The sequence below is a fragment of the Balaenoptera physalus genome, assembly GCF_965194825.1.
Source record: "Balaenoptera physalus genome assembly, chromosome: 11".
NCBI lineage: Eukaryota > Metazoa > Chordata > Mammalia > Artiodactyla > Balaenopteridae > Balaenoptera > Balaenoptera physalus.
In genome coordinates, this window is record NC_138896.1 from 32852945 (window position 1) to 32869441 (window position 16497).

General features: G+C 55.3%; 2 protein-coding genes across 5 annotated transcripts; one reads left to right on the top strand and one right to left on the bottom strand.

Annotated features, from left to right (window-relative positions):
- Positions 1-1342: 1342 nt before the first annotated feature.
- Positions 1343-12996, top strand: PEX6 (peroxisomal biogenesis factor 6). 4 transcript variants are annotated; one of them, XM_082414574.1, is made up of 18 exons: positions 1345-2322; positions 3847-4010; positions 4485-4568; positions 7619-7721; positions 8089-8222; positions 8859-8970; positions 9338-9546; positions 9920-10115; positions 10305-10381; positions 10531-10663; positions 10745-10950; positions 11061-11122; positions 11346-11454; positions 11755-11871; positions 11995-12072; positions 12225-12364; positions 12559-12736; positions 12900-12996. In XM_082414574.1, the coding sequence occupies exons 1-17, from the start codon at positions 1441-1443 to the stop codon at positions 12693-12695; spliced, it is 2943 nt and encodes a 980-aa protein (XP_082270700.1). In that variant the 5' UTR covers positions 1345-1440; the 3' UTR covers positions 12696-12736; positions 12900-12996. The 4 variants fall into 4 exon arrangements, with proteins under 4 accessions (XP_082270701.1, XP_082270700.1, XP_082270699.1 ...); XM_082414575.1 differs by lacking the exon at positions 3847-4010 and adding an exon at positions 6016-6155 and having other exon boundaries at positions 1343-2322; positions 12559-12996; XM_082414573.1 differs by having other exon boundaries at positions 12559-12996.
- Positions 12997-13106: 110 nt separating this feature from the next.
- GNMT (glycine N-methyltransferase) lies at positions 13107-16124 on the bottom strand. The gene is made up of 6 exons (XM_082414597.1): positions 15867-16124; positions 14652-14779; positions 14088-14204; positions 13800-13942; positions 13572-13693; positions 13107-13479 (listed from the first exon to the last, which is right to left on the bottom strand). Exons 1-6 carry the CDS (start codon positions 16070-16072, stop codon positions 13308-13310), a joined length of 888 nt encoding a protein of 295 aa, XP_082270723.1. The 5' UTR covers positions 16073-16124; the 3' UTR covers positions 13107-13307.
- Between the last annotated feature and the right edge of the window lie 373 nt (positions 16125-16497).

Consider the following 16497-nt stretch of genomic DNA (forward strand, 5'->3'; position numbering starts at 1 on the left):
CACAATGAGAAGCCCGCACACCGCAACGAAGAGTAGCCCCCGCTGGCCACAGCTAGAGAAAGCCTGCACACAGCAATGAAGACCCAACGCAGCCAAACATAAATTAATTAATTAATTAATTTAAAAACAATGGTCCACATCAAAAAAAAATACCTTATAACATGTAAATCTAATAGTCACCGCTCAGATTTTCAGGAATGTAGAATGTACAAAGTAGAAGACTGCCTCAAGATGAAGGAAAGGAGAAAGTTAGGCAGGGAATGCAAGGAAGAGAATGTAAGGTCCAGAAAGAGGAGATTGCCACCAACCAATTCACTGATTCTTTTTTTTTTTTTTTTCTTTTTGGCCACACCGCATGGCATGTGGGATCTTAGTTCCCCAACCAGGGATCAAACCTGTGCCCCCTGCAGTGGAAGCATGGAGTCCTAACCACTGAACCACCAGAGAATTCCCCAATCCATTGATTCTAAATGCAAGAATATTGTTAATAACTGGAAGTGTGGCAAGCCAGTGTCCAAGTGTTTTATGCACAGCAGTGGGGGTGGAGACAAGGATGAACTCTAAGTAACAGCACATGGGAAGCAAGCTGTTGGTTTGGTACTCATGACTGAAGCCTTGAACCTCTCTCTTCTGTCTGCTCTGCTGCCCACTCCTCTGTAGGGTGAAAGTAGGAATGGATCTCCAGTCTGCAAGGATTGGTGGGGGGGAGAGCATCTGGTTTTGGAGAGATGAGAAAGTGAGGCTACTTTGTCGTTGCTTCAAGCTTGGTGGGACTAGAACGAACAGGACAATAAACAGGACGAAAAACAATGGAACGTGGGTTTTGTATAGGATGTGTTGGAACAGGTGTGGCAGCACCAAGCACTCCAGGGCTACATGAATCACATGTAGTAATTCAGCCAGCAGCCACTACATATCCCCATAAGCCCGTCTGAGACAGCTTTATAATCCTACCACTCCCTCCTGCAACCTTCCCCACAACCCTCAAACCTCAGTGCCTACAGTTTCACAGAGTGGACTCCTTCCTAAACACTCCACCCACAGCTCCCAGTAGTGGGCCGAGTTTGGTGCAGAACACAATGACCATTCATTGATCATTCAATAAACTGTTAAGTACATGCTATGGGGAGGGTAGTTGACAGGACGTTACTCCCCAAGCAGGCGCGGAAGGTAAATCCCTGTAAACACTTCTCAAGTGGTGCTTGCGTAGACTATCCGACCACAGTGACTGTGTTACTGCCACCGAGGCACCACCCGGATCGATCCAAGGCGCAGCTCGCCCTCCTGGAGCAAGCTCCTGCACCCGACGCCCCGCCCACTTCCCTCGCACCTCCCCTGACGGAAGCGGAAGCGGCGTGTGAGCCGTCTGGACGTCTGGCTCTCCGGCTCCGGAAGGCGTCTTCCTTCGCTGTGCTCTGTGCTTGTTGGTTTCCTGTCACCATGGCCCTGGCAGTCTTGCGGGTCCTGGAGCCCTTCCCGACGGAGACACCCCCGTTGGCGGTGCTGCTGCCGCCCGGGGGCCCGTGGCCTGCGGCGGGGCTGGGCCTGGTGCTGGCTCTGCGGCCTGCTGGGGAGAGCCCGGCAGGGCCGGCGCTGCTAGTGGCTGCCCTGGAGGGACCGGGCGCGGGCACCGAAGAGCAGGGGCCGGGGCCTCCGCAGCTGCTGGTTAGCCGCGCGCTGCTGCGGCTCCTGGCCCTGGGCTCCGGGGCATGGGTGCGGGCGCGGCCGGTGCGGCGGCCCCCGGCGCTGGGCTGGGCGCTGCTCGGCACCTCGTCTGGGCCCGGGCTCGGACCGAGAGTTGGGCCGTTGCTGGTGAGGCGCGGAGAGACCCTGCCAGTACCCGGACCGCGGGTGCTGGAGACGCGGCCGGCGTTACAAGGGCTACTGGGCCCAGGGACGCGACTAGCTGTGACTGAGCTCCGTGGGCGGGCCAAACTGGGTCCGGAGACAGAGGACAGCAGCCGGCCCCCACCCCCGCCGGTGGTGTCCTCCTTCGCGGCCTCTGGCACAGTCCGGCGACTCCGGGGAGTTCTGGGAGGGACTGGAGATGCACTGGGGGTGAGCCGGAGCTGTCTCCGTAACCTCAGCCTCTTCCAGGGCGAATGGGTGTGGGTGACCCGGGCTGGAGAGTCATCGAACACTTCCCAGCCACACTTGGCCACGGTGCAGGTCCTAGAGCCTCGCTGGGACCTCTGTGAAAGGCTGGGACCCAGCTCTGGGCAGCTGGGACAGCCCCTCGCTGACGGACTGGCCCTCGTGCCTGCTACTCTGGCTTTTAATCTCGGCTGTGATCCCCTGGAGGTGGGAGAGCTTAAAATTCAGGTAGGATACCAGACTGAGGTCAGGAATGCTTCCTCATCTTTATCCCCTCTTCTTTGTCTTAACTGAATTGGAAGATCAGAGCTGTAGAATTTAGGTCCCTTACTCCTTAGATCTTGGACTTTTCACTTAATGCCTCTTAGCCTTGTTTAACCATTCTCTACAATTAAAACATGTTGGTGGTGCATGGGAAGGGCTTTCACGATTCGGGTGAAAGGTGAAAATTACGGTCAAATTACCACATGTATATATTAATCTACTAAATCTAATCAGTTTGTTGAATTGCTGCAGTGTATCCAGTATTGTACTGGGTAGTATGGAGGATGATACCTCCAGCTTTTGCTCATGCTATCCTTGACTTCAAGTTCCTTCCTATTCTTTTAGCCTCCTCGGTTAAAATCCTACCATCCTTTCCTTGAAGGCCCATCTAAAGGTGGCACTATCTTCTCAAAGCCTTATATAATCTCACCACCACAAATTTAACATTACTTCTTCTTACTATAGCATTTCGTATTGTACTTTTCAGAGAGCATTTATTTTATTGTTTTGTTATGATCATGTAATCTGTCTAATCCTCAGTTGTACATTGTAAATTCCTTGAAGGGAAGGGCTCTTTATTATCTTCAGTGCTTGGTGTTTAAGTTTAATATTTTATTAAATATATCCAGGAGGAGTTTTTGGTTTCTGCCTTTAAGAAGCTTACTTCAAGAAGGTAATTATTTTGGGGGTACAAATATAGTCTGCTGTTTAATTAAGCACCTGGATGTATGGTTTAGGCCTGCGCTGTCCAGTATGGAAGCCACTAGCCCCTTGGTGGCGCTTTAAATCAACTGAAAGTAAATGAAGCAAAAAATTCAGTTCGTTGATTGCTTTAGTCATATGTTGAGTGTTCAACAGCCACATGTTAATATAGAACATTTCTATCACTGTAGAAAGTTATATTAGGTAATGCTGGCATAGCCAGTTAGTGCTATGGGATGTCAAGAAGAGATATAAGATATGCACGAATGGGAGTCAGATGTGGATTTCCTTCTGAATGGAGGAAGAATACTGGAGTACTCAGACTGGAGCTCATTCAGCTAATGCAGCCCTTTCAGCTTCATTGTGATCATATCCTTTAACTACAGCCTGAATTCAGAGTGTCCCCACTAATGTCCAATTCATATTCCAGTGGCTGCCTGGTGTCACTCAAATGACTTGTGGGCATTAAATGTCTTTACTATTTCACTGGCTCTGGGCCAGTATAAAGGTATTACAGAATGGTTATCTTTCCTGGTGAACTTTTTGGAGGGAGACTCAGAAAAGTCAGAGTCAGAAATCTCTTCCTGGTGCCCATTAGAAGGAGAGGTTTCTGTTTTCTCAGGAAGATATAGGTATTCAGCTCTGCTACCTTAGGTCTCCTCTCCCACAAGCCTTATGGTTATGGGAAGGATAAAGGATGGAAGCAGAAATATTAATTGCTAAGGGATTGGGTAGAGCCTGACTCCTTGGGAGAAGGTTATAAGGTGGTGGTTATTTCTCTAATAGAGATACTTGGAGGGCTCCAGCACCCCTGAAGACAAAGGAAGCTGCTCAGTGCTGCCTGGGCCTCCGTTTGCCAAAGAGTTACACATCGAAATTGTGTCCTCTCCTCACTACAGCACTAATGGAACTTATGACCATGTTCTTTACCGGCACTTTCAGACACCCAGGTTAGCTACGTCCCCCTTTCAGGAGGATAGAACCTTATCCTCATTGCTCTCCTCCTATCCCATGCCTTAGATTCAGGTACCACAGAGCACCTGATTTTAAAAAGCCACAGTTCAAGGCAATATTGTGGCTAGAAACCTCTTGCTGTGTCAGGTGGACAATAGAAGAGTAATCTGGACCAGGAGGTGAATCCAGACCTCCTAAACTGAGAAACCACTTTGATTTGGGAGGACCCCAAAGCAGCCGGGATCCTGCTTTGCCCCTCTCTGGTCTCTGATCCCCTCTCTAGCCTCTCTGCCATTTCCTGCAGCTCTTTCTAGGTCAGACTTATTCTCTGTACAACTGCTTGGGATCTCTGGCTGGGCAGTAGGCCCCTAAGAAATAGTCTGCATGTTGGGGTTGGCTGTGTGGGCACGTGTCAGGCCCATGCTGTTGACTCCCATCGTGAGCTGACCAGGGCCACTGCTGTGTTACAGGGCAGTCCAGGAAGGGGATGTTCTGTGTGTGCCAACAGTCGGGCAAGTAGAGATCCTGGAAGGAAGCCCAGAGAAACTGCCCAGGTACGCAGCTGCCTCCTTTCCTACAGCTGGGATTCTTAACCTGGGTGCAGGAGTCCTCAAGTTGAATGGAATAATTTTGTGCATAAGAACATTTTGTTGTTGTCACACATATTTCTGGACAGAAGGCACATACCTTCTTCAGGTTCTCAAATAGGCGTGTGACTGAAAAAAGAATTAAGAACCACAGCCTACTAGCTTTTGGGGGTGTTTATCCTCAAATCGATTGGTGGTCCTAGATAAAGTAAAGCATTTAGAACAGTTTCATGGCCTAGACCAAGGTGGGATTCCTTGCTTTCCATTCTTAACCAATGTTGTTTAGGCCACACCTCCCATACACTCAGCAGGAGGAGACCCAGGCCCTGATTTCTACCCTAATGGATGGAATGTGCACATGCTGCTTTCAATCCTGTCTCCCAAAGCAGGGGAGGGAGGGATTTCTGCTCTCCTTGGGAGGCCTTCCCTCTTTCCTTATCCTCAACAGAATGAGAAATAGAGCATAACTGAGCTAGGGACGCAAAACAAGGAGTCCAACCTTTCTCCTCCTCTTGTTGACTCTGACTACAGAGGTTGCATGTAAAATGGTGAGGCGAAGAATTCAGAGACCACTTGGCCTTATGTGAAGGGGGAAGAATGTGTAGCTCCACACCCCAGGACTGATTTCCTGTAGAGATTTACTAGAAGGAGAAGACAGCTGGTAGGCACACTAACCCAACCTTCCAGGAAATGTCATTGAGGTGGTGGGACCTGCCTGCAGGAACTTGGGCATAAGAGCCATAGTGCCCAAGGTCCCGGGCCAAGTCAGCCTGGGCCCTCTGCCAAGAGAGGGACGCCTTGTCTGGAGCGCCTGATTCGTCCTTGGTCAGTATTCAGAGCTGGGTTCCGGCCAGCACTCTGTCTCCCCAGTCTCAGGGCTATGGTACCCAGAGGAAGGGGCTGGTAGTGCCCCATGTAATCCCACTTGGCGCTGCAGGGCACCTCTTTGAGCTTTCCCAGTTCAAATCTGCAACTGGGGCCTGGTGGAGAATGCCAGGCTGCTATCCGTCACTTCCTCCTCTGTATCCCATCTTAAATATAGCAAATGTGTGTGAGCTAGCTTTCTGTAGGAAAACTGCAGAATGCCCACCCTTTGTACTTTGAAAGGAAAACAGGCACTAGGCCCTCCTGAGACAGACTGGCAAGCCCGTCCTGTTCCTGGACCTCTGCCGTTCCAGCCCCCTGGAGACCTGTCTCCCTCCTCTGGGTGCTGAGAACACGGTTCTTCCCACCTGAGCAGGTCCTGGAAAGCAGGGTTGGGGTGGACAGGTGGGTCCAAGGACAGAGGTGAGTGCTTTAGCCCCACTTCTTGGACTTGGTAAGGGAAGCCCTGCAGGGAGGCTTCTGTGATCCCTGGCAAGGAAGTCCACTATAGCCCCTTCAGACTCCCCAGCGTTCCGCTTTCCCACACCAGGCCTATGGGTTCCAGCTCCACTGTTTCCCATCTGGCTCTCGGGAACGCAACCCGGTGTTCCCCAGCAGTGTCCAGATATGTTTCAGAGGTCTGGCCCGTGTACTCACTGAGATGGTCCCTCCACTCTCCGTGGAAGGGGGGTGAGCATGTCTCCCTCCCCCCTCCCCTCCCCAGTGCTGTTCCTCCTTGGATTCCGCTGCCTGCCATATGCACTCTGACTCAGGATGTTCAGCTTGATTGAGAGTCTAGGTTATGGACCCACCCATCATTTATTTATTTATTTATTTCCATCATTTATTTATAATAACAGTAGGACAGTTTTCCTTATGTTCTAGTTTTTACCACAATCACTGCCTATGGTTATAGTTACAAGAGTTTCATAATACTAACCTGGTATGCTTCCCCCTCCACCTGAAAGCATTCCCACCCCCACCCTCCTCTGCTGCCAGAGGGAGCAGTTTTGTGACTGTGCGACACTGAGCAAAGGAATCTGCACCCTGATTGGACCTTAAAGAGGCCCAGGTTCTGTCATTGCTCTGCTGCCTGAGGATTAAAGATGGGAGTAGTTCATTTCTTTATCTGGAAAACTGGACTAGTGACTGCTATCTGCTACCCACCCCCTTAGTAGGCTGAGTAACCCTAACTCACTCTGACACTAGCCAGTGACTGCACAGCCCTGGTTATAGCTGGGAGCTTTCGAAAAATACAAATGCATGAGTCCCACCCCAGACCTATTGGAGCAGCAGGGTGAGGCTGGGACCTGTGCAGTCTTTATTTTTTTCCAAAGGAAGGAAAATGTTAATTTTTAAATTGAGATATAATTCACATACCATAAAATTCATGCTTTTAAAGTGTACAATTCGGTGGCTTTTAGTATATTCTCAAGGTTGTGCCATCAACATCACTAATTCCAGAACATGTTCATCACCCCAGAAAGAAACCCCTCCCCATTAGCAGTCACTCCCTGTTCCCTCCTTCCCTCAGCTCCTGGCAGCCACTAATCTCCTAAATGGAATCATACAATATTTGAGAGATGTTGATTCTTTTTTTTTAAGTTTCACAGATAATTCTAATGTGCAGCCAAAATAGAGAATCATTAATCATTAAATGTCATTATGAAGGAATCTGCCTGCAATTAGATTTTGTGGATGCTTGAATAAGAGCCAAGGGACTCTTTCCTCTGAGGTTTTGGGTGGCCTTGGTGGGTACTTATTTGAGGGAGAGACTGTGTTCTGAAGCCAGTGAAAACAGATGGTCACTGCTTGGTGCAGCGGTGGCTTCTCCCATTGGAGTGGGTGGGCAGGCCATTTACCTGAAGAAACACACCCTCAGGTGATGTTGTCATGAGGGATGCGGAGCACAAGCACGGTTCCTGCTCTCAAAATGCATATGATCCAGTCAGGGAGATAAGAAAGACCATCTGCTTTCCTTTTCCTCCACGTTCCCCCCTTCCTCCCCACCTCCGCCATGTCTAGGGACATTTATTTGTGCTGCTCTTGAGTTTGTCCCTGCAGTGGACCTCTGACTGAGACAGCCACCTTGCCCTTGGGGAGGGGTGTGGGTGGGCTCTGGATCTGGGGTTCATTGGGCCTCTTTCCTGCAGGTGGCGGGAGATGTTTTTTAAAGTGAAGAAAACAGTTGGGGAAGCTCCGGATGGGCCAGCCAGGGCCTACGTAGCTGACACCACCCACACCTCCTTGTACTTGGTGAGGCCCTAGCGGTGGGGGTAGACTTGGGGAAAGGAGCAGAAAGAACTTCTAGAGAACAGACTTGTGGTTGCCAAGGGGGAAGGAGGGTGGGGGAGGAACGGACTGGGAGTTTGGGATTAGCAGATGCAAACTATTATGTATAGAATGGATAAACAACAAAGTCCTACTATATAGCATAGGGAACTATATTCAGTATCCTGGGATAAACCATAATGGAAAAGAATATGAAAAATAATGTATATGTTTATATAACTGAATCACTTTGCTGTACAGTAGAAATTAACACAACATTGTAAATTAACCATAAAATAAATTAAAAAAAAAAAAACTTCTAGAAACTAAAGCTTCCTCCCACCTTTCACAGGTGGGTTCTACCCTGAGCCTTGTTCCGAGGCTCCCTTCAGGTGAATCCACTCCCTGGAGCAACTTGTCTCCTCCAGGCCTGGAGGGCTTGGTGACCGAGCTCTGTGCTGCCCTGAAGCCCCGCCTTCAGCCAGGGTGAGTGAGGCCTCAGTGTGAGAAAAGCCTGCTCAGAACAACCCTGGAGGAGCGGCAGGCCAGACAAGTAGTTCCTAATGCCCTGTTCAGAGTGGAATTAGATGGACCTCCCTCCAACTGTTAGGCCCAGGCCACTAGCCCATGTCCTTTCTGTAAGCAAATTCCCAGCCTCCTTTCCTGGGATAACCACTGTCCTCCAAGGTCAGCTATGGAGGAATAATCTCCACCGGGGACAACTGTCTCAGACTGCCATTCCCCTTGGGGAGCCCACTAGCCATCCTGACCTTCACCATCCTGTACCTGAAAGACACAGGTCCTCATACCACTGGCCTAAGTGTAGCCACACACGCCTCCCTAATTCCGCCCAGTACAATCCAAACCAGACAGAATAGCCAAGGCTTTCTTGATGACAAAAAGAGAATTAGTCTCAGCTGCTGGATATGCTCCATGCCCCTGCCAGGGTACCAAGGTGGTGTGGGAAATATGGCCTCACCATGTGGTGACAGCCCAAGGGGTTGGGGAGGGGGTTTGCTTCAAGGATGGTGTCTGCTTTCTGGATCCAAGGGGCCCTGTGTCACTGGGGACTCTCACATTTGGGCAGAGTGGAGGAAACAAACGTCTCTTCTCTGGTTGCAGGGGTGCCCTGCTGACAGGAACAGGCAGTGTCCTTCTACGGGGCCCCCCGGGCAGTGGGAAGACCACTGCAGTTGCTGCCGCCTGCAACTGCCTCGGGCTCCACTTACTGAAGGTGAGGGTCCCTGGAGAGTAGATCCCAACCACGTCTCCTCCCCAGCCCGGATTCTCCCTCTCCCCCTGGCTACAAGCCTGACCCCGCCACCTCAACCTAGTGGGCCAGTGGGTCAGGCATAGTCCCATGATGCTGAGCTACTGAGAGATGCTTTCAAGAAGGAGGATGCGCCGAGGTTTTGGTGGACAGTCCGGGAAATGAGGTTAGGGTAAAGAAGTGTTAGGGCTCGGCCAGTGTTACCTTCCTCCCCCATCCCTGCCCTCCCAAAAACAGATGGCCTGTACCTTCTTGTGACTCCTCCCCCCATTCTTCTGCCCCAGTCACCCCTGCCCCCTTGCTCACAGGCCCATCGGGACCCCCTCCCCAGGTGCCCTGCTCCAGCCTCTGTGCAGACAGTAGCGGGGCTGTGGAGACAAAACTGCAGGCCACTTTCTCGCGGGCCGGGCGCTGCCGGCCTGTGGTTCTGTTGCTGACAGCCGTGGACCTGCTGGGCCGGGACCGTGATGGGCTAGGCGAGGACACCCGTGTGGTGGCCACACTGCGTCGCCTCCTCCTGGATGAAGACCCCCTCACCAGGTATCATCCAGCGCTGGGCCTGGAAGGGGGGTCCAGCCCTCTCTTCCCCACCCCCTCAGTGGCTTCTTAGACGTCTACCGTCCATCTGGCTGCTCTCCAGGCAGCCCTGAGCTGAGGGGCACAGGGTTACCCAGAGGGAGGAGGATGCAGTCCCTGGTATTTCTTGGGGGACACTAAAGCACAGCCTCTGCCCTCACTGAGCGCCCTGTGTGGGGGGGATGCCCCATCCAGGAGACTTTGGGGCGCCCATCTCCCTGTCCCATCCCAGCCCTACCCTCCTCCCTGCCCTCCTGCACCAGCCTCAGGACGAGGCAGTGCTCAGGGGCTGCCGGCCACCTTCTTGCCCTGAGTGCTGCCCACTCCCTGTCTGCAGCTGCCCTCCCCTGATGGTCGTGGCCACCACAAGCCGGGCCCAGGACCTGCCTGTGGATGTGCAGACAGCGTTTACTCACGAGCTGGAGGTACCTGTGCTGTCAGAGGGGCAGCGGTTCAGCATCCTGCGGGCCCTCACTGCCCACCTCCCGCTGGGCCAAGAGGTGAACCTGGCGCAGCTGGCACGGCGGTGTGCAGTGAGTACCCAGGCAGGATACGGGCCGCCCTGCACTCTTTGCTGGGGGGACTCAGTCCTGCTGCCGTGCAAGTGAGGGTAGAAAACCCGAGGCATCAGTGATGGGCCTCTGCTCCAGCCAGGGGTCCAGCCCCGCAAGGGTTCCTGCCTACTGTGCCCTGCTCACGTGTCCTCTCCTGTGGTTCCTCAGGGCTTTGTGGTAGGGGATCTCTATGCCCTTTTGACCCACAGCAGCCGGGCAGCCTGCACCAGGATCAAGAACTCGGGGTAAAGAAATTGGACACAGGAGGGGCAAGGTGGCAAGAGGCGGTATGGGTGGGTAGGGGCTGGTGAGGAAGGGAGGAGGGTGAGGGCCCTGATGGGGAGGAGGCCTCAGGTTAGGTCCTCCAGAGGCCTCCCTGGATTTTCCTTTGCAGCTGGGCAGGTGGCTTGAGTGAGGAGGATGAGGGGGAGCTGTGTGCTGCTGGCTTTCCTCTCCTGGCTGAGGACTTCGGGCAGGCGCTGGAGCAGCTGCAGTCAGCTCACTCCCAGGCCGTCGGAGCCCCCAAGGTAGACACTCCAGGTCCTTGGAGGTGGGACCGGAGCTCCCTCCACCAGCACGTGCCCAACTGTGCCCTTTCCATCTCCTAGATCCCCCTGGTGTCCTGGCACGATGTGGGTGGGCTGCAGGAGGTGAAGAAGGAGATTCTGGAGACTATTCAGCTCCCTCTAGAGCACCCTGAGCTGCTGAGCCTGGGCCTGAGGCGCTCCGGCCTTCTGCTCCACGGGCCCCCTGGCACGGGCAAGACCCTCCTGGCCAAGGCAGTAGCCACTGAGTGCAGCCTTACCTTCCTCAGGTGGCGAGGGGGCCTGGCAGGGAGGGCGGGTGGATTGGGGGCAGCGGCAGGAGGTGTGTTGTGTGTTTCTGCGTCTGAGGAGTCTCACCCTCTCCCATCCCCTCCCTCAGCGTGAAGGGGCCTGAGCTGATCAACATGTACGTGGGCCAAAGCGAGGAGAACGTACGGGAAGGTGAGTGGGGGGTGGGGGCAGGGCTTCTGGCCCCTGAGCCGCCCCTACCCTCAAGCTGCTCGCGGTCACTGCTAGTCTTCCTCTCCCCAGGTCAGGTTCCTGCTGGGTGGGGCCTCTTACCTGAAGTGCTAGTGATGAATTGTCAACATGGTTTTCCCTCCCCGTCTCCTGACTTCAAATCCCCCTGGGCTTCCCCGTCCTGTGGGCCCTTCTCTCTCCTAAGTGTTTGCCAGGGCCAGGGCCGCAGCTCCATGCATCATCTTCTTTGATGAACTGGACTCCTTGGCCCCAAGCCGGGGGCGAAGTGGAGACTCTGGAGGTGTGATGGACAGGTGGGGTTCTGAGCCAGAATGGAGTCTGGGGTCCAGGACAGAGGGATGTGAGACAGGTTGCACTAGTCTTTGGAGCCCAAAGAGTTCCTGCCCTTCTGGTTCTGCGATAGTATAACGGAAGCTAAAAGGGGCCGTGGAATTGGGTGTGGGGCATTGAGGAGATGGGGGCCTGTGTGGAGGAGTACACAGGGCACAACCGGGCAGGGGGCCCTGTGGAGACAGCCTGCAAGGAGCACCACAAGCAGGGCAGAGGCTGAGGATGCCCCCAGCACTCTCTCACCTTCACTTCCTCCTTTACAGGGTGGTGTCTCAGCTCCTGGCCGAGCTGGATGGGCTTCACAGCACTCAGGATGTGTTTGTGATTGGAGCCACCAACAGACCAGACCTCCTGGACCCTGCCCTTCTGAGGCCCGGCAGGTGTGCACCCTGTACCTTTCACCTTTCACAGGCCCATTTGGGCCTGTCCCTTGACCCCCATCCGGTGCCTCTCCACCCTCATGCCAGGCACCCTGGCACTCACGCCCACCTGTCTCCCTAAAGGTTTGACAAGCTGGTGTTTGTGGGAGTGAGCGAGGACCGCGCCTCCCAGCTGCGTGTTCTGAGCGCCATCACGCGCAAGTATGCCCTGTTAGAGGGAGACCCCCACAGGGCTTGGGCCTTGGGATGGTTAGGGGATAAGTGCAGAGTGCACAATAAGCTGGTCAGGGGTGCCTTCTGACAGAGTAGGGGATGCCAGGTAAGTCTCTTTCTTTCCTGTATCCCCACAACAGATTCAGGCTCGAGCCCTCTGTGAGCCTGGTGGACGTGCTGGACCACTGCCCACCCCAGCTGACGGGCGCAGACCTCTACTCCCTATGCTCCGATGCCATGACAGCTGCCCTCAAACGCAGGGTTCGGGACCTGGAGGAAGGTGAGTCACTCACCAGCCCCAGAGGTCAGCCAAGGACCTAGTGGGCACCAGGCCTGGTTCTGGATTTCAGAGGAGGGACTGTTGACCACTGGGGGACTCTGGGCAAGAAGGTGCCTACCAGGGTACTCCCCTGCTTGGGCAGAGACCACAGCCTCTGTGCCCCAGCTGGCCTCACCTCTCCTTGTCACCCCCAGGCCTGGAGCCCGGGAGCTCGGCACTGCTGCTCACCATGGAGGACCTGCTGCAGGCTGCGGTCCGGCTACAGCCCTCGGTCAGCGAGCACGAGCTGCTCCGGTACAAGAGCATCCAGCGCAAGTTTGCTGCCTGCTAGGAGCCTCCTGCAGCCTGGGACCCTGCCCGCAGGGGCTAAAGGTATCTCCACAGAGACCTGAGAGAGCAAAGGCTCTTTCTCAGGCCAGTGCCACCGACCCACCTGAACGCTGCCTATCTCCAGGCACTCCCTTGAGTGCCAAGTGGCATCAGGAGCCCCGAGAGAGCTCAGGAGGCATCCTCTTCCCACCTGTCCGCCCTCCAGGCCAGCTCCAAGACTAAGGCCCCTCTGCTCAGGAGGAAGGATCAGGTCCTGAGGGAGCCCCATCTGTGGCTGAAAATAAAGCGTATGCCGCCCCCTACTGGTGTTGTGGTCTAAAAGGTTGGCGTGGAGAAGAGCAAGCCGGTGGCGGAGTAAACTCAGGGGAGGGCAGGCTGATCCTTCTGATACAAACACAAGGTATACAGGACCTGAGAAAGGCATAAACTATATTGTTCAGCCTTCCATCTGCCTGAACCCAAATCCCTGCCCCCCAGCTTCAGTCTGCCCCTCCCCATACCCCCAAGATCTGCACTGGAGAGGGCTGGGCTTGGTGTGGGGCTACTGGTCCCCTCCACCCCAGACACAGCCGGGCAGTGCCTGGGCAGAGGGCTGTGGGAGCTGAGGGCTTGTTCAGTCCGTCTTCTTGAGCACGTGGATGAAATAGCAGGGAATGTAGGCCTGGCCCATCTTGTAAGGCTTGAAGTCACCCAGGACGCTGTGCTGGCACTTGCCCCCGAAGGCTGTTTGAAGCAACTCCGTAAAGGATGCCAGACAGTGAGGGTAGTAGGAGAGCCGGAACTTACTGCAACAGAGCCCCCGACCAACCATGAGGACTGGTGGTCTCAGCACCCTCACCCCGCCCCCCCCACCCCCCCTGCCTTGCCAAGTGGGTACCTCAAGTCAGGAGAACCTCTCTGGCCAGTCCCTGGCACCTGCACCGTGTAATCCAGGGTCACCATGTGGGCCTTGTTGTTCACCGTCAGCACTGACGTTGTGATGTCCTTGGTCAGGTCACTCTGCAGGTGGTGGTGCCAGCTGCGTTAGCCTCTGCAACTACCCATGGGACCTGGACCCCAGTACCACACCTCCCTCTCTGGGCGCCCCCTCCCCCAGGGGCCCCACCTTATAGTAGATGTTCTTTCCTGGGGGTGCGCAGCCTGTGCTGAGGATGTGGTCGTAGTTGCGATGATCGATGATCAGCACGCCCCCTGACCTCACCATGCTCGCGATGTTCTTCAGGGCCAGCCGGTGCTCGCTCTGGTCCCCTGAACTCCACCGGCCAGGGACAGAGAGGCTGTGTCTGCTCAGGGACCCCAGCACCAGTCTCCCTCCCGTCTTTCTCCTCCCCAGGGGCCTGGAAAGGATATAGTTCAAAGCAGTGTCCATGCCCAAGGCCACATCCTCTCTCACCTTTGCAGTCTGGCAAGTGGGCAAAACTGTTTCCAAGGCAGATGACGGCATCGAAGCCACCCCCTGGTGGCTGAGGCACATCTTTGTCCAGAGTCATCCAGTTGGCTTCTTCAATGACTGAGGGTCGGGAAGGGGAAGAGGGATCAGGGTGGCACCGTGGTACCAGCAGTACCCACCTCCACCAAGTGGAGTCCTGCCTCAGTTTCCCCTTCAAGACACACACAGGGACTCCCCATCCAGTCAGGGGGAGGGGATCATTATGGACATGGAGGGTGAAGGGGAAGAGGGGCCCAGGGAGGAGGAAGCCATGGTTGGGAAGGAAGGCTCTGTGCTTATGGGTTTTTATCTGGGGGAAAGACAAGACACTATAAACATAATTAAAACTAGCCCCTCATACTCAATACCTCATTCTGGTGCCTAAGCCTCCCTTTTCAGGGAAATGACAGTGGTTTTACTGTCTGCCTTGAGGAAAACACACCCCACCACAGGAGCTAAAGGAGCCCAGGGCAGAGAGAACCGTGTCCTTGCTGGCTGGGCTGAGGGCACCTGGCTGGACCCACGTACCCCACTTGTCAAAGGCAGGCTCGTGCCGCCGGTTCCAGCGCTCTTTAAGCGCATACTTCAGCATCTTGTCACTGGCATCCACGCTTGTCACATTGAAGCCCTCTTCCACCAGCATGATGGAGTCCACCCTGGGCAGGACCAGGGATGACAGGCAGAGAGGGGCAGTCAGGGGGGCCTGGGAAGGCAAGGAGGAGACCCTGTGCTGGACACTTCTGTCTCCTCTATATCCTGTCCCCAGCCTCTCTCCACTGAGCTCAATTGACCTGGCAAATCTGTTTCTGAGAAACTGGTAGCAACTTTTCTTTTTTGTTTTAGCACTGAGTCAGGTATTCTACAAATGTGCATTAATCCTCATGGCAATCCAGTAAGGTAGATGGTGTTATCCCCATTTGAGAGATGGGGCAAACTGAGGCTCCTGGAAGTTAAGTAACTTGAACACAGGAGGTAGTATAGCATGATGTTTTTGTTTTTGTTTTTGGCCGCACCACGAGGCTTGTGAGATCTTAGTTCCCCCAGCAGGGGTTGAACCCCGGGCCCTCGGCAGTGAAAGTGCAAAATCCTAACCACTAGGCCACCAGGGAACTCCCAGCATGGTGGTTCAGAGCACAGGCCAAACCCTAAACAACCTGGGTCCGTATCTTCTCTCCACCTTTACCTCTCTGAGGCCAAATTTCTACAGCTGTAAATGGATATCACTTCTTACCTCATGGGGTTTTGTGAGGATTTTAAAAACTGATGTATCAAAAGCACCTGGCACAGTACTTTGGCCGAGGCACATGTCGAACAAGTGTTAACGCTGCCGCGCTGGAGCCCGAGCAGAGCTTACGTCGGTGTGGCCCCAAAGCCTGGCCCTTGCGCCGCCCTCCGGAACCCGCCTTCCCCACCCGATGTGCCCACACCCTCGCTCTCACCCTGGGTCTCCTGGGCCCCGTCCTGTCATCGTTGGCCTCGCCCTGCCTGTTCTGCCTGGGCAAACACTCATTCCTGGCCCTGGCGTCGCGCCCCCGCCTGGCTCAGGGTCGGCGGAGGAGGCTGCCCTGACGTGCCCGGCCGTGGTCCTGCGATCAAGCTGCCCGGGCCGAGCCGACTCCGTCGCCCCAATGCCCCGGTTCCCCACTCACCCCGATCCCCCGGCGCCCGCTCAGCCGGGTCCCCACCCGCCACCCGCTCCCCGCTCCCGCTCACTCCGGTCCCCTGGCCCCTGCCCGGGCTCACCCAGTGCCGCAGGCCACGTCGAGCACCCGCTGGCAGCCGTGCTGGCGCAGCAGCCCGAGCAGCCAGGCCTTGTACTCGTCGGTGCGGCTGCGGGTGTCCCCGATGTAGAGCTGCCACACGCGCGCCGCCTCTCCGTCCGCGTACTGGTCCGGGAGCCCTTCAGCCGCCACCCCCAGGGAGCGGGTCCGGTACACGCTGTCCACCATCCTGCGACTTGCCTGGCTCCGCTGCCACCGGCTCCGCGTTTATAATACGGCCCCTGCCAAAGCGCCGGCTGCCCCACCTGCCCAATGGCAGGTGAGCGCGGGGACACGCCCCTGCTGGGCTCCTGGCCCGGGGCCGAGGCTGCCCGGGCCGCGGGGAGGGCGCTGCCTGGCAATCCTGGACAAGCCCTTCTCGCCCGCCTGAAGAACCGGCCCTCTGGCCGATCCCTCGGCGGAAAGGACCCTCCCAGACCCCTGCCCACTTAACCCAGGTCGCAGGAGGGCCCAGGAAGGGCCAGGAGAAAGGGGAGAAGTGAGACTGCCCGCTCCACCCCCGCCCCAAGCTGGAAAGAAACTTTCAGTCCACAGAGATGGGCGCCCAGGGCTGGACCCTCCCTAGCAGGGAAAAAAAGGTATTCGAGTATCTA

Excerpts from the sequence above, each read along its gene's own strand:
- PEX6 (XM_082414573.1), top strand. The coding sequence starts at position 1,441 with ATGGCCCTGGCAGTCTTGCGGGTCCTGGAGCCCTTCCCGACGGAGACA. Across the intron at positions 7,722-8,088 it reads CCCACACCTCCTTGTACTTG|GTGGGTTCTACCCTGAGCCT; the intron begins GTGAGGCCCTAG and ends CACCTTTCACAG. Across the intron at positions 10,664-10,744 it reads AGGCCGTCGGAGCCCCCAAG|ATCCCCCTGGTGTCCTGGCA; the intron begins GTAGACACTCCA and ends TCCATCTCCTAG.
- GNMT (XM_082414597.1), bottom strand. The coding sequence starts at position 16,072 with ATGGTGGACAGCGTGTACCGGACCCGCTCCCTGGGGGTGGCGGCTGAA. Across the intron at positions 14,205-14,651 it reads GCCTGCCTTTGACAAGTGGG|TCATTGAAGAAGCCAACTGG; the intron begins GTACGTGGGTCC and ends CCCGACCCTCAG. Across the intron at positions 13,943-14,087 it reads CCACTTGCCAGACTGCAAAG|GGGACCAGAGCGAGCACCGG; the intron begins GTGAGAGAGGAT and ends GGTGGAGTTCAG.